At 30.2% G+C, this 15,019-nt stretch overlaps 1 protein-coding gene across 4 annotated transcripts in view; it reads right to left on the bottom strand.

Annotated features, from left to right (window-relative positions):
• LOC118181580 (phosphatidylinositol-binding clathrin assembly protein-like) overlaps positions 1–15,019 on the bottom strand; it is an 81,499-nt gene that overhangs the window by 23,201 nt on the left and 43,279 nt on the right. For all 4 annotated transcript variants that reach the window (XM_035350733.2, XM_035350736.2, XM_085814592.1 and 1 more), the window contains 2 exons: positions 7,108–7,384; positions 4,037–4,123 (listed from right to left, as the gene is read on the bottom strand). In XM_035350733.2, the coding sequence (XP_035206624.1) occupies positions 4,037–4,123; positions 7,108–7,384 (364 nt within the window). The remainder of the gene's footprint in view (positions 1–4,036; positions 4,124–7,107; positions 7,385–15,019) is intronic.

Below are 15,019 nucleotides of genomic sequence, written 5' to 3'. Positions count from 1 at the left end.
GTTAAAATTCATTATTCTTGGGGGCTTTTCCTTTATTACATTCCTACATTTAGTGGAAACATTAGAACATAGAAAATTTAAAATATTTTATTGTTTTTAATTACTCTGTTATAAACTTAAGAAGTGGCCAGTTTGCATCATGAGTTTCCAAACTTCTGGAAATGCTGGACTGCACAAATGATATCTTTATATCAGAATATGGATCAAAGAAAATATAACAAGAACTGTACTGCCTGGACATAACATTATGAATGCAAATAGTAAACCTATTTTTTTTTTAAATACCAATTCATTTACACCTAATTTGACATATATGATAGCAAAGTGTTTATTTTACATGAACTGCACCCCCCCCCCCTCCATGCTGAAAACAATTGCTTCCAAAAAAATTTTCAAACAAGGAATGCTATGAAGTGTTGGAAGTTTTTCTGTACATAGGTATAATTTATGAAAGTTCATGTAAATTTCTTTTATATTGTACAATCAGTCTATACAATCTATTTGCAGGTTAGGCCCACCAGCGGCCGAGCGGTAAAGTCACTGAACACTGGTAGTTCGGTCCGAGGTTCGAATCCCACGAACGGGCTGGCTGCATGGGCGTTTTCGTGGTTTTCTTCATGTGTAACATATATACGAGTCAGTTTCCCTTAGAAAGTCCTCCATGAAGGCATCCCTCCCCTTAGGCAGATAGCCCTAGTGTGCTTTGCCATAATTAAATAAATCAAACCAAACCTATCTGCAGGTTAACAAACAAGTTTGTGTCAATTGAGACTGAGATAGGTAAGACAAAGAAATGTAGTTTTTTTAAAATGCTGAAATTCTTAGGCTTTTAGAAATTAATTAATGTTTTATTACTGTCAACTGTTTACAGGAAATATCTACAGTAAATCTGTATGATAGGTTGGTTTTCTGAATAGGACAAAATACATGAATGCTATCTGATGAAGGGGAAAGATCCATTTGCAGAGGTTTTCCAAGGGAAACTAGTTTATATTCTCATTACATATACAGAAAACCATGAAAACCAACTACACAGACAGGCTGTTCACCTGGGTTTGAAATACCAGCATTCAGCTGTCTTAACCACTCAGCTATTGATGGGTACAAAATTGATCTGTAAAAAATTATCGCACTTATTATAGATATCATTAGATATTTGAAAGGGGATGTCTTCTTATTGACAGGTTATTATTCAGGTTATTCTTATTATTCCGGCATCTTATTGAATAGTTGATATATTAGCAAATTTTTAAATAAAAAGCTGGATGCAACATAATCTATATTTTTCATTCTGTTGTCTTTGCTCAACAATATTTATACTTCACAACGTAATTTTTGAAATATCACAACTCAAAGAGGTAGAAACATGTTCTATGGCAGAGGTATATACTTTCTATTATATCCAGTGTTCTCAACTTAGGTTGACCTTTAATATAGACATGCCGTGCTGTGTAGAAACTTCGCAACAGATTTGGAGTGTTCTGGAAGATCTTGCAGAGAGAATGCAAGCAAACTTTCCTGGCTACATTCAGTCAGTTTATAATTTAAGTCTAGTAAAATTAAACTCATCACTTCATATAAATAAATGGTAATATAAATTAGCTCATGTATTATGCATATAATATGTTCATGTATTAGTTCATGCATTATATAATTTGTTGTCTTTGATAAATAACCATGTGATTTTTTTGCTGCATTATCTTTGATGATGAACTGATTTAGGAACTGTAATAAATGTAATAGTACATATAAAAAGTAGTCTTCAACCAGAGGCAAGACTGCCAAATGAAAATATCCTAAATATGATGATGATGGTTATTTAGAGTTCAGTTCTATGTCAACAGAAATGAATGAAGAAAGACTACAATGTGTGTTGTGTATGAAAATTTTGGCCGCAGAATGGCGGAATGTATGCTTCCAAGATAATGAAAGTGCCATTTAAAAGCTAATCACCACAGTATGGTTGCTAAAACTTGAGGATTTTTTGCCAGAAGTTAAAAGAACTGAAACAAAAACATTGATTTGAACTGCAGGAATGCACACTTTGCTAGCATCTGACAAGGTGGCTTACAGAATCATGAAATGTAAGAAGCCTCATACCAATGCAGAAGAACTTATTCTACTGGCTACTGTAGATATGGTGAACATTACGATTGGTGATTCAGTTGGTAAGCTGCTTTTAAAAATACATTTCTCCAGTAACACAATAGAATAGCCACATAGTTGAAGAATACAACATATGGGAAAGGATATCAATGATAAATTAATTGAAAAAATTAAAGGAGTGGAATTTGAATTGCAAATAGATGAAGCTACAGATAATAATATGGATGCTCATTTGATAAACGATGGATGGTAATAATATTAAAAAAGACCTGTTTTGTAAAAATATTACTGTAGAAAAAAAGGCTCAGGACCTGCTTCAGATTCTTCACATGCTTGTATCTGAAAATACTTTGTATTGGCCTAAATATGCTCATATTGGTACTCATGGAGCTCACTCCATGTCTGGTTGTTATGAAGGATTATAGACACTTATTCGAAGCAAATTATCAAATATCCATGGCATTGTTCACAGAGACGTGCTTGCATCAAAGCATTAAAGTCCTGCACTGAATCAAGCCTTGGAAGGTAATGTTTTATCACATATCTTTAAATTACGTCCAGAAATATTTTAGTTTCCTTAAAGAAGAAGGATACAAAGATGCAGAAGATTTTGCTGATGCTGATATTTTAATAAATCTGGCATATTTATGTGCATTTCTAATAAAGTGAATTCTCTTAATCTCTCTCTGCAGGGAAAAACATGCATCTTTTGATGTCAATGGGAAAAAAATATCAGCTTTTATTATTAAAAAAAAAAAAAAAAAAAAAAAAAACCTCAAACTATGTAGAAGAAAACTGAATGAAAATGCAGGCAAAGATTATTTTTTAATATTGCAGCAAATTTTGACTTGAAATTAACTTGATCATTCTGAAGAAATAAAACCCATATCTGAAAGGCACTTATTACAGTTAATTATCTGGTTTGAGAAATACTTAATGAAAATTTCAATAGGTTTACATGGATTCAAGATCTTTTTAACACTATTTCTCCATGTGAATTTATTTTTGCAGAAGACAATCTTACTGAGTTATCTTGCGACAACAGTTTGAAAGCAAAATTTGGTAGTATGGAATTGCCAGAATTTTGGATTAAAAAAAAAAGATTAATATCCCCTTCTAATTGATAAGGCTCAGGGGATTTTAATTCCATTTTAGACATCATATTTGAGCAGAGCCTGATTTTTGGCAGTCGCTATAGTAAAAAGCAACTATAAAACACAAATTAACATGGAAAAGGAAATGAGGATGGGTGTGTCAAATTTTTCTCCACAATTTAAGAAAATGTGCAGTGTTAGGCTTATCTATCATACTGATCATTAATTTAATGTTAATAAAGTAAAAACAATATGTTAAATAATGAAGGTATGCAAGTTTCTTTTTTTTTTTTTTTCTTTTTTTAATCTCTTGCATATGATTAATCATACTTTCACTTAGGTGGGGATTCGCAGAAACATTTTAGTTGGTGCTGCAATTCGGAATTTAAAATTGATCACAGTGTTTGAAAATTACCAAAGCAGATATTGATTTACAAAGATGTAAAATTTACAGCAAGAAAAATTCACACTTTTCCTAAAAAAATGCTGAAACAGAAAACAGATAACATTTCTAAATTTTTATAGAACCACTTTCTCTTAATATATTCCTTGAAGGTAAAGAGGTATTAAAACCAGCACTACAATTATTTGCTTTAAAGACACAATTTTTTGCCTGGTTATAACATTGTTGCAATATATAATTCAAATGCAGGAAAAAAAAAAACTCATTAAAATATTAGTTGGGCATAATTATCTATAGTATTTTAATCTCCTCTTAATTTTGATTTAAAAAATCAGCCAAATATTCATGTAGACACAGACAGATTTTATTCCCATCTAAGAGCTATATATGTATAGCGATAGATACAATTCTTTTAAAATAGAATCTAACTTACGAACTCCAGAATCTACAGGTGCAACAGCAGGAAAAGCTGTAGCGAAAGTAGGCTCAGCACAAAATTCAGCAGGTACAGCTTTGACACCTGAATTAAAATTTAAATAATTCAAGCATAAAAATCATATAAAAACTTGCTTGGAGAACTGAGCACATATGATTTTAAAACAAAAATGTAAAGCTATTCATTAAAACAGCATAAAATGAATCATAAGCTTTTAAAACATTTTACTGGTAAAAAGTAGAGAAGTGATTTTAAATAAACAAGACTCAACATTTTTTTTTTTTTTTTTTAAAAAAAGCTTGGCTGTGTTATTTAATTTGCATGTCTTCCAACATAACACTGCACACAGAGTATTAAAATATGTTTTAATACATGCTGTCTAATTACACAGTATTTTTGACCCTGACTTTGCAATATGATTAATTAAATTATCAAAGTTCATAACATTCAGGTCATGAGATTGATTTTTTTAAAGTTTTAAAAAAGTAAGAAAATATGAAGATCAACAAGGTAATCAGTATGAAATGGAAAAATAGCTCATGAGAATAAAAACATAATCGAGCTGCTTTGTGAATTAATTATAAAAATAATAACTACCATTTAATGATCACAAACGGTAATTATCCTATACTAACGGAAAAGTACTCACTTTGGATATGAAGCTTCAGCCCAAATGAAATTAAATTTTGATGAAATAATATTCTCACAGTTTAAGAAAATACTCTATTATAATCTTGTAATCATGCATTTAATGGCAATATTTTCTTCCTTTTTAAAACTTGTAAAATAAGATGTGTCCTTGTACCAGCATTTAACCTATAATTTTAAACTGATGACCTTCAGAAATGAAAACATCTTAAAAATGAGCATGGCAGCTTCAAAACATTTTTCATGCTTTGATAAAAATTCACAGAAAGTGAGCAACTACTAAATAAGTACATTTTAATGGTTTTTTTCCTCTATCTTACATTTTCTCATTAACACTTCCCTTTTCATTGATACTTCTCTCATATGCTTCATGACCTCAAAGGAAATGATTGATCATATAGTGAAACTTGTAATGAATACCCTTCCAAGAACTCCATATTAGGTAGTTTATACATGTTTTTGACTATGACAACTTCTACTGCTCAACTGCAAAAACATGCTTTTATTTTAAATGATAGCCAGATACTGAGATCCTATTACTACACATTTCAGAAAGGTATTACCAACATCATTTCTCTAATACAATTTGCAGCTGTTAAGAGACAATGCATCTACAGTTTTCGTCTATTGCAATTTAAAAGCTCGTTAAAAAAGCCTACTTTTCAGAATTCACAGACACGTTCTTGAATCAAAGCTTACACTTTCTCGATGCAATCGTAACTGAAAGGTTCTCCTGTCACAAAGGGTAAAATAATGATTTGGGGCTTACTTCAGAAGATAATTCTACTCAACTGAAATATTACCACTATAACATAACACATGGCTTAAAGAATCTCATCCTATAAACTAGATGCACCATCTGTAAACTGATAATAAAAATTCCAGGGATTCTTATACTCTTAAAGAAAACTGTTCTTTTTTAACATTTTTTGCAAACTGAATGCTTGCTCCACTATTTTGCATTTTCTAATCACATAATGTGAAATAATTTGATTTTCATTGTAGTAAACATTCATACATTAATACCAACAACAATCATCTTAATATATTACACTTAAAAATTATATTTAGTAACCAAAAGACAAATGGAAGCTGAAATGTAAGACACTGAGTTACTTTCATTATATTTGATTCGAGATGCTCTGCTGAAAATATATTCTTACTTTTCTCTTTAAATGATCTATATTGTATTCATAATTTTTTAAAACGAATTTACAGTACCACTTTTAAAAACATATAATTTGAGTTTAATATTACAATATTTTATTTCTTCTTATTATTAATTTCTTATTAACATTAATCTTATTTTATTCTTATTATAATGGCTGTTTAATTTAATTGCATATAATATTTCCTTTAAATAGGGAGTCTTTTAAACCAAAATCATATGAGAGATTTTTCATAATAATCCCTCTAAAGAATGTTTGGTCATGTGACAACACAGCATACATAAAAATGTGAGCAATAATTCATAATGAAATCTTGAGTTTTTCCTATACCTAAAAGTTTCTCATTGAAAATAAAACATTTATTTAAATTAAAAAATATATTACATCTTGCACATTATTCAGCTATCCATAGACTTAAAGTCACTGAAATGAAGCATTTTGTTTTCCTACATTACAACAAATAATCTCATTATACAAATAAGGAATTTCTAAGAAGCAATTCTTGAATTTCATAAACACATTTAAGTGTTACATAAGATACATTCTAATAATGATTCTATGCAATATATTTGAAATACACTTAACTGCAATTACATCTAGAAGCAAACTAAAAGAATAATACTTTCAACACATAACATCTAAAAGAAGTAAACAAAAAGGATAATACATTTTGACATATAACACAGAATTAAAATTATCATTTTCTGATTACACTCTGATTTAATTGTGTGTCTATAAGTTTCCAAATTTTGAAATCATCCTATTAACAAAAATGACTCAAACTACTTTGGGTCATTATGCAGCAACATGCATGAGATTATTTTATGAACCAAACATCTGAGTATAGATATATTTTAAAAATTTGATTTCTCCACTTGAAAGTAGGAAATTATTACAAAAGTGAACAGATTTTGATTAATTTATTGTATATACTTCTAGGGAAGGGATACAGTGTAACATTATATGATATGCACTGCGCTTTTAAGCCATGCAAATCTTCATTAAATTACTTTACCAGCTTTTATTTTTACACTTTAAAATCAATACAGAAAAAGGACAAATGCCTTTAGTCTGAAAACTTCGAAATCAGCATTTTCAGAGATTAAAATTGCAATATTCAAAATAAATGTTTATCCTTGAACTCACTGAAAGCTAAGGACTTAATTTTAATAGTTTATTACCATGAAATCTAATAAGCCATTAAAATGGCAATATTATTTTATATATATAAACATAAAATAACCCACATACCTTCTACACCCATACTTGCAAAAGGCACCTGGTGAAAAGCAACTTGACTACTACTCACAAAATTATCAGCTGCAGAAGTGTTCAGAGACATGAGATCAGCTGCATTAGATGATGCAGACTGTTTTACATTCTCTGTCGTACCAACAGTATCTTTTGCCTTAGTTGGTGGACTCAGTGTCACAGGAACTGATACAGAAGGTTTAGGTATTGGACTGGGAACTTTTGATCCTGCGGCCTCGGCTGCTTGCCTTGATGCTAGCTCTCTTAATCTCTGTTCCTGAATATTATAAATAATGCAACTGTAATTATATTACACTAAGATTTTAAACCATTTGTAAAACATTACCCTCCTTTAACAAAACAAAAAATATCTTGATATTGATGAAATACATAAAAACTGACTACATAAAAAGAATATAAATCATTTAAATTTAACCAACAATAATTAAATTTCTGAATTTGAAAAAAAAAAAAATTATTACAATAAGCATTTTGTTTTCCTACATTACAACAAATAATCTCATTATACAAATAACGAATTTCTAAGAAGCAATTTTTGAATTTCATAAACACATTTAAGTGTTACATAAGATACATTCTAATAATGATTCTATGCAATATATTTGAAATACACTTAACTGCAATTAAAATTTTTATAATGCTATAATTCTGATTTTTAACTTGGAAATTATGAACATTAATAACTTTGATATCTTGATATTGTAAATGAACAAGGTAACTGATTTTAAGATGAAAAAAATCCAAACTCGGTAATTTTTACTGTTGCATAAGTCTCCAGCAACTTTTATTTTTGTAATTTTTTGCAAAAAATAAACTTTTTAATCATCTAAAAAATAAATAAATAAAGCTGAATTCACTCATCTGAAAAGAACACACACACATATTAGCAGAATTTAAGAATTCATTGGTGTTTCTAATAATTTACTCACAAGCTACTCTATCACTTTGCAAGTTTATACAGATACTTCAGAGCATTCCTTAAGTTAATTATCTTAATTTTATTATTATGAATGTAATATTATAGTCTCCTTTCAATTGAAGTCTACAGCAGCAAAATTAGAAGTTACAAATTTCAATGCATTTGAAAAATTGACAAAAAAGAATACATGAATCTATTTTTAAAGTTCTGCATACATTTTCAAATGGATATACCTCAGAATATATAATAAACAATATACAATAACTAATTTTTTAACTCTCACATCATGAAGAAATACATCTGTTGCCCAGACATGCCATAACTTTACTCAGTTCTTCTTTCACTCTCATTGGTTTATTGATATTGAAACCTCGTTTGTTATTTAAGCAACACTAATTTATCCTCTATCTTACTCAGCAGCACCAAACTGACATCTGGGAAGTTGCATACAAACAAAAAGTTGTTTTTTCAATTTAGATATGTTTCTGCTTGGCTCTGCTGGCTTATGAACTGTGTACTAGGAAAACTGCAATATGAAATCAGGAAAGTTTTAAGTCTCTGTAGTGGTAAAATTCTGAAACTTGGGGGGGGGGAAACCTATTTGATCATGTGACTAAATCATCAAAACTAACATCAAAGATGAAACTTCTTTTTTGGCTCTTATGTTAAAACTCAGCAAATCTGGTCATATGCAATTTTTTTATCAACTACCTTATAATTTATAGATCTTGCATGTTAAATTTAAAATTAAAGGAAAAAATCAGATGCTGTACTTGCAAACTGATGGGAAAAAACTGAGAAAGATATTTAACCACTTGCGTTAGAAAGACGTGCCACGCACGTCAAGATGCTTTTTGTCTCAAACCATGTGCAAAAATGAAAATAACGTGGTGCACACGTCGCCTAACTATGATATTGTTTATTTCTCGAGTTACTGCTCTGGATTGCACTCGCAGACGCAGCGTGGCATAAATGAGACACTTTACAACTTGTTATATTGTAGCGCACAGCACCACAACCGTGAAGTTTAGTCGTAGCGCAAGTGGTTAATATAAAGCCACTGCAGCAATAAAAAGTTAACTAGGTGTGAATTTCTTTTACAAGGTAACATGAAAATACCTGGTTCCTCCAATAAGTAAAAGTTCTTAATAGTAATACTGAAAGCGATCCTTCCTCAGCTGATTATACGATGAAATATTTTTTAAAAAATATATATATTTTGGACAAATTTAACTCAGGAGAGGGGAAGAAAAAAAGCAACTGATAAAGAACAACACACTAAAGTAAAAATTGCCAATCAATAACTGCTTTCTAAACTAATAGTTTTGTTCAGAATCTACACCAACCTTGTAGAAACATTAGATTATTTTTAGGAAGCAGGCAAGATGAAAAATTAGCAACACCTTCACTGGGAATCGAACCACGGACCTCTCAATTACGCACTGAGCATGCAGATCACTACACCACGAAGGCTCTTTAAGAAGGCGGGAGAAATATCTTATATACTTCCCCTTTTAAAGGGGGACTGGGGTTTTTAGGAGACTCAATCGCCAAATCCTGGGTGAGGAGAATCATCAACCAACACCTTTCTAGTTAAGGTGCTACTGTAGAGACATTAGGTTATTTTTAGGAAGCAGGCACGAAGAAAAATTAGCAATGCCTTTGCCGGGAATCAAACCGTGGTCCTCTCAATTATGCGTTGAGCGTGCAGACCACTACACCATGAAGGCATGAGAAATACCTTATAACCTAAGGTCTTTTTATAACAAAAGATTTGCCAAAGTTAAACTACTACACAAAATATAAAATAAACAAGTATATACTATAATAAAATACATATTAATTATCAAAAACTAGCATAGAATTTGAATTCTGATCTTCTGTCTGCCATTCTTTTTGTATTTTTCACATAATTTTGCACTTTCAGAAGTTTACAATATAAATCATAAATGCATATTTTGTTCACATGAAAATATATGTGAAATTGTATTCCGATTTATTATTTTCCTAAATAATACTTATGAACAGCATAAACAAAGTGGAAAAATAACTACAATTCATGGCTAGCAGGACAGTTTTCACTACAGCAACAGAACCTAAATTTGCCCTTGGTCCCATTGCTAATTTATTGTATATGTGTATGTATTATATATATCACTTAGTAACATTAGAAACACGGTTGAAAAAAATTATAAGTGCAGAGATTAGGTTTAAACCCTTAAGGACTAGTGCCGGGAAAACAATGCACAGTCATGGGACTGGACCCGCTGAAATGGATCGTCGCCACTGGCCCATGCATTTTCAGCAGTTAAGCCTAATTTTACAAAAAAAAAAAAAAAAAAGTATAAAATCAGCATTTTGATATTATGATTTTATTAATCTTTTGAAATTGCATATTTAATGTACTTGTTTTTAATGTGTATTAATATAAAGAATACCACATTAATAGAAATAAATTAAACATGCAAAATACTAAAATCATAACTATACACACAGAAATAAATGCTATAAACATGAAAAAAAAAATTTACAAATATGAAAAAATAAATAAATAAACAAGAATTATCTGTAGTCCAATTTAAAAATTCTGTTGTGTGTGAAATAATCCAAAACAAGGATCAACACACAGTCTTATTGCATATTTCAAACTCAAAATACATTGTTTGCTTTCGCTTTTAGCTCACGCAATGCATCTTCTATCTTTATTACCTTTTCTGTCAACGCAAATTTTCAGAAACTGTCTTCTAGTTAGACAGAATGGTGGGAGTGTCCGGTGATTTGGGACAAATTTTTAAGTTTTTAAGTAAGGTTTCTTAGCCATGGCTAATGGAATGAAACTGAATATAACCCCAACACATGTCCCAAAACTTCTTCAAACGACACTCAGAAATATTTCATCCTCAAACACTGTGTGACATCAGGTTTTTTCTAAATCGAAAACAGCATCCACAATGACCAGAAAGTAAAGAAGAAAAGACCCCCCCCCACACCGGCGAGATATCCGATGATCACGGCAATATATACATTACATATAAAGTAAATACATTACATACCAAAATATAATGACTGTGTCATTATATATAATGACCATTCAAGGCATTATATATAATGACCTATTAAATCGAGTAAGAAAAAGCAAAAGGTGTGTCGAGAAAGCTGATAGTCTTTCCCCTTCTGTAATAATGTTGGTAATGTTACTTTTTAATTAACCAAGAAAGCTTATGTTAAGTTTCAAAATAAATAGATGGCAGTATGGGTTCCATGAATTTTGAATTTCTTTTCATAATGAAGGGGGAATTTTTTTTTTTTTACCTTGTTCTTTTTATGCACATTTTGACGCATTTTTTAGGGTTTTGTAAAGTAAAAGGGCTCAAAAGTAAAAGTTAGATAATTATGATGGCGATTATGATTGTGATACAGAAAGCTTATCAAGTTTTGTTTGTTCACAGTATATCAAGCTCAGAAGGCGATTCAAGCGATGAGGAAGATTTTTCGAGTGTTCGACAGTGGTGTAAAATTGATTCAAGTTCTCACGCTCCTAGCCGATTTAGTTTTACTGGTTACTTTAGTTTACGATTTAAAGTAATATCACACACAAAAAGATTTACTGTATTTTAAATGCTTTAAAATTTTACATTAGTTGTATTTATTCAGTCCTTTCAATTTAATATTTGTCTTATATTTATAATGAACTATTATTTACATAATTGATTATAATCATTTATAATTTACTGTTTAATAATTATCATTTATTAATTATAAAATATGTAAAAACTTATTTATGTACTACAAATACTTTAAGAAATTTTTAAAACGCGTGAGGCGAGCTATCTATGGCATCACCAGAGAAGGGTGATATTTTCGGAAGAACGGCAGGGGAAAACAGCTGCCACTTTCGAATACTGTTTACTCGCAATGTTGCGCAAATTAATTAAATAAAAATTGCTCATTTCCCTAACCATCAAAGGGTTAAATAAAATTAAAACTTTATACTAATATATCATAATATATTGCAATTAAACTTTACTTAAATGAGCACTTCCCATTACCAGAGATTTGCATAAGGAGCCAAATGAAATGTAAAAAAAAATTGACGGCATCGCAGAACAACTGATGTGGAGACGTGCAAGATACTGTCTGCATCTTGGATAGAAGCTTCAAACAGCACCGTCAAATGCAACTCTGAGGAGCTTCAGCAATTGCCTGTAGAGCCTCCAATAAAAGAGCTATCTCTTGCCAAGATTATGGGAATAGAAGTGGATATAGCTATATTATCAATGAGCTAGTGGTAGAGCATAGAGAGGCACTGACCACAGAATAGCTTATGGAGTTGCATTCTGTATCACAGCAATTTATTTATTAAGTTGTGGAGGAGGAGGAGGAGATCAACCTTGGCAAAGCAACAGCCATTTAGTGAAAATAAGGGAGATGCTGAAAGCATGGGAAACTGTTGCACCATACACTAAGATGCATCAACCTAATACGGCAGTAGCCATGTGTGCTACAAATTTATTTAACAATAATACTGGCTGATTTTTGCCAAACTTTGAAGCGTGAGTGAAAACATGTCTTCAAACACCATTTGAAAAACAGGATATATTAAAAATAATAAATTGCATTATTATAAATTTGAGTATCTTTTAACATATTATCCTATTTTACATGGATTTCTATGGAAAAAATTATTTTGCTTAATGAGTGTTACGCATTACAAGCAAGATTCAGGATCAAATTATGCTCATTAAGCGAGGTTCCACTGTACTTATGCCCATGTCCCTGATGAAAAATATTATAGATTATGTTGTACAGTAAACACTTGTACAGGTTTAAAAATTGCAATGGAACTGGATATATTTACAGGTTTAAATGAATCAATCACTTTGTCAAAAGAAGGTACCCATTCAAGAACTTTGTAGGCTGTTCTTTTGACAATTTTTTAAGTATGCTTAAAGTTAAACTAAAGAAATCTTTAAACTATCTTTTAAGTTAAAGAAAGAAAATTAAAATATTCTAAAATGAAGTTTTAACACACATGCTCAATTATAGCTAGAATTACTTCAAAATTAAAAAAAAAAAAAAAAAATAACAGCAAAGCATAATTTAAAAAATAATAATGACAAATCATTCCTAAAACCTGAAAGTAGTTCATGCTTCATAGACAGTCAGCTATCTAAAAATACTATGAAAAAAATCTCAATCACACCATTGCAACAGTAACTGTAACTCAATCACACCATTGCACATTTATACAAAAATACAGGATATTGCTAGCAACAGAAGAAGTTAAACCAAGTTTAGGACCATTTCTTTAATCAAGTAAATCATGCAAAAGGCAAAAAAAAAAAAAAAAAAAAAAAAAAATACAAAATTTTAAAAATAAAGTAGGTATTTTGATTTCCTTAACATGACATTTCATTGCTAGTATGCGATATGAAAGGTGTTAACACATTTTTAGAACAATTTTGGGCCATTTTAATTAATGTTTTAAATATAAATACTTATAATTTAAATGTTTGATAACTGTTTTTCCAGGATTGAGTCTGCATTGTGCTATTTATAAAATTTTGAAGGGTATTACTTGCTATTCCTCAATTGCCTTCTAGAATAAATCATTCACAATAGGTTTATCCTTAGAATAAACTCTTTTAAGCAAGTTAAATGTTAAGGGACTTGGAAAAAAGTTGAAAATATACGCATGCAATACCTGTAGTACACTTCGTTTTTTTTTCACACAATGCAGTTTTATTCTTTAAATTCACTCGGCACAGAAATGGAATAGTGTTTTGTAAATATCAGACATAAAATATTTTCCTGACAGTATGATAAATTACTTTTATAATTTTCCTCATCTTTTATTATATTTATTTTCCAAATATAGAAGAAACTTCAGAACTCTCAAAACTTTCTTTGCATTACCTGAAGTTTTAAATATCTTGTTCTTGTTTTTGATAGTAAATAGATATTTTTTCTTGCTGCACTTGCTTAAATAAACGCAAGTTTCATTAAAGACAGCAATATATTTCTACTTATCTCCAGCTAAATTGTATTTACATAGATCTCAATAACATTTTCTATTTCAACCCCATTTCTTAACATGAAAGCTAATAAATATTCTGTATTTTTGGCTTTTTTAGGTTGTAAAATTTTGTCTATTATGATATTTATTGTTGCTAGAGCTAGAAACCACATCTACATTAATGGTTTTTCTTTTGTTATTACAGATTTAAGAAACAATAGAAAAAATGTCTATCTTTTTTGAGTAATTATTTGGAGATTTACTATGTATCAGTAATGACTTATTATGTATAAATAATGACGGTTTGTTTTCGAAGAGATATACAATAAATACATTTATTTTTCACTTAGAATTTTGAACACCACACATTTCACAACATTTTTTAAGAATATGGAAAGCAAAACACAGCTTTTGATCCACAACGTATTTAGATGGGGACCGAAATGCAATGTCGCTTTCTTACATTAAATTCAAACAAATACATTTTTAACAAGTTTTTATTTTTAATCAATAATATAATCACCCTCGTTACCAACAACTTTTGCCATCTAATGTGCAGATTTTCAATCCCGGACTGATAAAAATCAATTGGTTTTTGAGTAAAATAGCTCTAGAGGACATTTTGGACATCATCCAAATTTTCAAATTTTTTGCTACTAAGAAAATATTGTAGGGATCTGAATAAATGGAAATCCAATGCTGCGATATCGGCCGAGCATGATGGGTGAGTATGGCAATACCTCCCACCCCAATTCATTAATTTTTTCCAGTGTTCATCTTACACAGTGCAATCTTGCATTGTCGTGTTGCAGAATGACGCCTTTTATGTTGACAATTGATATTTTTCGATTAAAGATTGGTTCACTTCATCCAATTGTTCACAATAAAGGTCTGCATTAACAATTTGTCAAGGTTTCAGTAATTCAAAATTAACAATTCCGCGACTACTCCATCAA

This window comes from Stegodyphus dumicola, chromosome 4 (assembly GCF_044657685.1).
Source record: "Stegodyphus dumicola isolate Sdum_Otavi_A_Nest chromosome 4, ASM4465768v1".
Classification (NCBI taxonomy): Eukaryota; Metazoa; Arthropoda; class Arachnida; order Araneae; family Eresidae; genus Stegodyphus; species Stegodyphus dumicola.
This window is presented reverse-complemented; position numbering and strand designations above follow the sequence as displayed.